A 6,000-nucleotide genomic window follows, 5' to 3' on the forward strand; every position below is an offset into this window, starting at 1 on the left:
AATGAAAGAAATGTTTTTCAAATTTTTCTTTGATAAAAAAATATGTTGTGTTGCTTGAAACGACAGAACTAGACACTAGTTGTAAAACTGACAAGTAGGCAGAATTCAGCTCAGTTTAATTTCTAGTGGTTAGAAGGGCCAACAACAGAGTGACTTCTTACTAACATGCCCAAGCTGGCCGTAAACCGACTTTATAGTCCAGGCAGGCCTTGAACCTGTGATCCTGCTCAATCAGCCACCCAAGGAGCTGAGATTAGAGGCCTGAACCACCACACCTGGCAACAAATATTAAAGGGGCCAAAATTAAAAGAATAAAAAAGAAAGAAAAAAGGTCCAGTGACATTGTGAAATTACAGAAAAATGTTAGATGATCCATCATAATACTCTACCAAAAAAGAGTTCGTGCCCACCTTACTGTTCATTTCTTCGTAACATTCCTGGCTACCATTCGCCATGGCTGTAACACCCTACAAACATGACACCAGGACAGAGAACGTGCCCATTGACACACAAGAGCCAAGTACACTGTTTTAGTTTTTTACCATCAGTCTTAGACATTATACCACACGAAACAATCTCTAGCTCATAATCTTAAATTTGGTATGAAGGTGGAAATAGCTGCATACAGTTAAGTAGTCAGCAACAGTGTATTCAAGACATTGAGAGAGCTGTATGTGACAGGAAAACCTCAAGTTTGTAACCAAAAAAAAAAAAGTTATCAAAAATTTCAAAGTTCACTTTTGAATTCCATTTCCACTCACATCACTGTGCTGTTTTGATTCACACAAACTTGACTCCCATACAAACACACTCCTCTTGTGAACAACTCTTCTGTTTAATAGTGCATCTCATTCATGCTGCGGGATGAGCTGGGCAACTCTGCAAAGCTGTCCGCTGGCTTGGGAACAGCGCCCACACCCAGCGGGGAGCCATGCTGCAAAGCTCCCACCTCAGTCCCTGTCTGTGTCTACTCCTCAGTAGCTGAAGCCGGAGGTGGAATCCAGAGAGCTCTAGTTGCTGGGGCCAGATGTTAGACTTGAGGGGGGAGGGTAAGCTGGGTGGCTGAGTTCCCTGAGAGCATCCTAGTAACCAGAGGGAGACATGTCTACTCTTCACCATGGGAAAAGGGAGAGAAGAGGACAGGAGTCAGGCCTGCGCTAAATGCTTCTAATGCGCCTCAGGCTGTTGTCTACTCCAACAGTCAGGCCTGTTACAAGGGAAGATGTGGGGTCTGCCTCCAGCCCTGCCTGCCTGCCCTTTACAGCATGGGACCACGGCCCCAAAAGCCTAAAGGACAGTCATTACAGAGACCCTTGGTGGGGTCTGTTTGTTTGTCTCCACCCCGCCCCCCAATAAAATAAACTGAGTTTCCTAAATTTATGGAATCATGTACCAAACCAGCATATTCCTTGTCCAATATTAAAGCTGGGTTAGGGACAATGGCTTTGAAATGCAGTCCCAGGGGTCCTGAAATGGTTGTGCACGCCTTTAATCCCAGCACTCAGAAGACAGAGGCAGGTGGGTCTCTGAGTTCAAAGCCAGCCTGGTCTACAGAGTGAGTTCAAGAACAGCCAGGGCTACATAGTGAGACTCTGCCTCAAAAAACAAAAAAGAAATGCAGCCTCTGTTTCTCTTCCCAGAACTCATGATGACACAAAACATTTTTCCCTCTGCCATCTGTGCTCAGCAGACTGACTCCAACTAGTGGAATCCGTGGAATTTTGTTGCTAACACGCTTCCATCCCCACTTTGGAAAGAAAGGCTCTTCTGGTGTGAGAAAATTGGTTTAGTGCAAACCCCTTCCCAAAAAGGGGTGCCTGGTCCCCAAGCTTCCTTCTGTTCCCAGTGCTTACTTTGCTGCTTGCCTCACGATTTTTCAAGACTGGCATCCATTCCTGGGAAATCCTGCGCATCACTGTGCCAGCATGGTTTTCCCAGTCCGCCCGCTCGCTGAGTGAGTGGTTTGAGGCGGGACGTGTGCTAAATCGGTCCTATTAAAAAAGTAAAGCAAGAGCTCCTCAGACTCAGGACGTGAGGAAAACGGCGTATGGCTCTCTCAGGTGGATTCTCTGATGTGCAATTCTGCAGAAACGCTGAGAGAATTTTTGCTCACGCCCACGACATTCAAAGGCTTCTCTCCAGTGTGAGTCCTCTGATGGCGGACAAGAGCGGAGCTGTACCTGAAGGCTTTCCCGCACTCGCGACACTCGTAGGGGTTCTCCCCGGTGTGGATCCGCTGGTGCTGGATAAGGCCTGAGCTGTAGGTAAACTTACCTCCGCACTCCATACATTCGTAGGGCTTCTCCCCAGTGTGGATGCGCTGGTGCTGATAGAGGTGCGAGCTCTGGCTGAAGGCCTTCCCGCACTCGCTGCACTCGTAGGGCTTTTCTCCAGTGTGGATTCTCTGGTGATGGATGAGGGTGGAGCTCCGACTGAAGGCTTTCCCACACTCGTTGCAAGCGTAGGGCTTCTCGCCAGTGTGGATGCGCTGGTGGTGCGTGAGGGTGGAGCTCCAGCTGAATGTTTTCCCACACTCCGCACACTCGTACGGCTTCTCCCCGGTGTGGATGCGCTGGTGGAGGAGGAGTGCGGAGCTGCAACTGAAGGTCTTCCCGCAGTCCTTACACTCGTACGGCCTCTCCCCCGTGTGGATGCGCTGGTGCTGAATGAGATGCGCGCTCTGGCTGAAGGCCTTCCCGCACTCGCTGCACTCGTACGGCCTCTCCCCGGTGTGGATTCTCTGGTGCTGAATAAGGTCTGAAGTTCGAGTGAAACTCTTGCTGCACTCGTCACACTTGTGGGGTCGGCCGCCCACGGGGAGTCTCGGATGCGGGGTGAGTCTGGAATTCGCGGGGAAGCCGTCCCCGAACTCGCCGTACTGCTCTTTCCTTTCTGCCGTACGGGTGAGCTTTCCCTCAACTGTCGCTTGGTGAAACTCCTGTATTTTCCTGTTCAGTCTTCCAACAGAGGAGTTCCCTAGCTGCCTCTTCAGACTGACTTCTTGTTCATAAGCGTCTTCAAACTTAAGACCCTGAGAAACATCCCTTTGGAATCGTCCCAATATCATATCACATAACCCCATACCTTCGGAGATTACGTGATCACTTCCAGTTTTGGATTCACCATCTAGCACAAGAAAAAGGAAAAAAAAAAAAAAAAAAAGCAATTGTCATATGAATAAAAGTCAGAGGACAGATAATCATGTGTCTGGCATTTACATATGCCCCTTTGCTGGCCTGAAGAGAGGCCTTCCGACTTGTATGTATAACTAAAGCAAAGCAGACAAATGGGCTAAGGAAACAGAGAAGGAACACGGGAGAAAGCAATGTCAGGGGAAAAAGATGTAAACCTAGAGAAGCCAAGGATGTGCTGGGGATGGGAGGGATGGCCTCCTTTATTGGAAACAAAAATTAGTTAAAGGGGCAGAGGGCTGAAGAGCTGGCTCAAAGGTTACCCTGCAGAGGACCCAGGTTTGATTCCCAGCACCAAAACAATACATTTCTACAAGGGGCGTATAAGCTCCTAAACAAAAGTAGGTCCTTGGAGTAATCCAAGAGAAAAAGGAGGAATAGAGAGTTCTAGAATGTTCACTTAGACATGGTGCACCACCTTACATGTTCAGGAATGCCAACATACTAACCCTTTAGTAAAGTATCTGAGCGACATAGTAAGTTCTGAAAATCCATGGCTAAAGCACCAGGCTTCGTGTTCATAGGTGTGTGTGTGTGTGTGTGTGTGTGTAAGCCTGGTGTCTGTGGAGCCTAGAAGAGAGCATCAGAGTCCCAAAAACTGGGACTACAAAAGTTTGTGAGCCGCCGTGTGGGTGCAGGGAATCAAACCCAGGTCCTCTGGAAGAGCTGCCAACGCTCTTATCCACTGAGCCACCTCTCCAGCCCTGCTTTCGCACTCCCTGATCTCGCGTTCCACAGCATAAAATGAAGATAATGCTACACACCTCGACTATGGCGTCACCGCGGGGAGGAAATGCAAGGACACCCGTGAAACCTCCCTCTGTGTGTGGGCTGTCACGCTTCCTGCTACTAGGTTTCCTTTTACAAGGTATTTACTTTAATGTGTATGAATGTTTGTCTGCAATGTAAGTATGCCCCGTGTGTGTGCTTGGTGCCCTCAGAGTCCAGAAGATGACTTTAGATCCCCTGAAATGGAGTTACAAACAATTTTGAGTCTCTATGTGGGTAACGGGAACTGAACTTGGGTCTTCTGTTAAATCAGAACCAGCACCCAGGAGGCAGAGGCAGGCAGATTGCTGAGTTAGACTAAGGCCAAGCAGAGCAATTCTGGGCCAAGAGAGAAGCCAGATTGAATAAGTCAGCTGGGAGAAGAGTTTGAGTCAGAACACCTGAGTTGAACCAGCCAGCCCCGAGCGCAGAAAGAACAAGTGAGAGTGAGCTTATTAAGCAGTAAGTCTCAGAGGCTGAAAAAATTCTAGGCCTGTGTTAGAGTGTATGGAGGCCAGAAGTTTCCAGAACTAGGCCTAGGTTAGCAGAAGGAGGTAGTAAGCCTCCCAGACAACAATCAGAACAGGAGAATAAATGTTATTTTTACAGTAGAAAGTGCCATCTCTCTGGCACCATTAGAGTTTTCTAAAACTACACTGCAGCCGGTATGGCAGCACACACTGTAATCCCAGCACCAGGAGGCAGAGGCAGGTGGATCTCTGTGAGTTCGAGGCCAGCCTGGTCTACAAAGCGAGTCCAGGACAGCCAAGGCTCCATAGAGAGACCCTGTCTCGAAAAACAAAAACAGGCAAACAGACAAAGGACCGCAGTGCCAGCAGCAGACCCTGAAGACAGGGACGGCGCGTGCTTACCCAGCGAAAACACATGGCCGTAGTTCTCCAGCATCACGTCCCTGTACAGGTCCCTCTGCGCAGGCGCCAAGCGCTTCCACTCTTTCCAGATGAAGTACACAGCTACATCCTCAAATGTCACCAACTCCTGAAAACGGTCACATGGCCACATATGCCATCTCAGGGTAAGGGTCAGGACTGGCAGGACCAAACGGCAAACTAGATGGGGCCGAGTAATAGCTCTCTGGCAGCATGAGTGTCCACAGCTGGACGCAGCACTGAGGGGATAGTGCTGAGCGGAACCGCCCTCCCAGAGTCCATAGCGGAAGGCATTCTTTTCTTAACATTGATTTACTCGGGGCAGGGGCACCACCGCACACACATGGAGGTCGGAGGGCGATCTGCGGATGTCAGTTCTCTCTTTCTAACGTGAGGGTGGTAGGGCTGAACTCAGGGTGGCAGGATTGGCAGCAGACACCTCTACTCACTGAGTCATCTCACAGGCCGCAGGGCCGTGTGGTCCGATGGACAGAGTCAGAATGCAGGGCACTGAGTGAGACGTCAGAACGAACGGTAACCGGGCGCAGGGAGGCACAGCTTACCTGGGACGTGGCCTTCAGAAGCGCAGCAGCCAGCATCTTGTCCCGCAGCAGCCTGTCTTTGTCAGGAGAGGAAGGGACTTTGGAAGAGGAAAGAGCTGAAGGGCAGTACAGGGACAAGAGTCAGTCTACCTGCTCCTGACCCACGATCCATGTCTCAGAAAACCACCCAGGCAGTCTCTGCTTTCACGAGTGCCCTATTTTTCCCCTTGGTGACACTGGGGAATCAAACCTAGTGATTGCCCAGCACGTGCACTGAACTCAACCAATGGCTCCTCGGACTCTTCACGCCCTTTCTTCAAGCTGGGCCACGAACCAGTTACGCTCTCACTTCCCTTCCATTGCTGCACGCTCCTGCAGGAGATTCCTGGGGTTTTGTTTTTTTGTTTTTGCTTGTTTGTTTGTTTTGGTTTTTTGTTTGTTTGTTTGGGGGGTTTTAGAGATAGGAGTTCTCTGTGTAACCCTGGCTGTCCTGGACTCACTCTGTAGACCAGGCTGGCCTCAACCTCACAGAAATTCGCCTGCCTCTGCCTCTCAGAGTGTTGGGATTAGAGGCGTGCACCACCATGCTCAGTTTTGTAGGAAATTCTT

General features: G+C 49.8%; 1 protein-coding gene across 1 annotated transcript; it reads right to left on the minus strand.

Moving 5' to 3' along the window:
* Positions 1 to 1,574: 1,574 nt before the first annotated feature.
* Znf3 (zinc finger protein 3) lies at positions 1,575 to 5,749 on the minus strand. The gene is made up of 3 exons (XM_051161183.1): positions 5,413 to 5,749; positions 4,832 to 4,958; positions 1,575 to 3,126 (listed from the first exon to the last, which is right to left on the minus strand). The coding sequence occupies exons 1-3, from the start codon at positions 5,446 to 5,448 to the stop codon at positions 2,057 to 2,059; spliced, it is 1,233 nt and encodes a 410-aa protein (XP_051017140.1). The 5' UTR covers positions 5,449 to 5,749; the 3' UTR covers positions 1,575 to 2,056.
* Between the last annotated feature and the right edge of the window lie 251 nt (positions 5,750 to 6,000).

This window comes from Acomys russatus, chromosome 19 (genome assembly GCF_903995435.1).
Source record: "Acomys russatus chromosome 19, mAcoRus1.1, whole genome shotgun sequence".
In the NCBI taxonomy this organism is placed as follows: domain Eukaryota; kingdom Metazoa; phylum Chordata; class Mammalia; order Rodentia; family Muridae; genus Acomys; species Acomys russatus.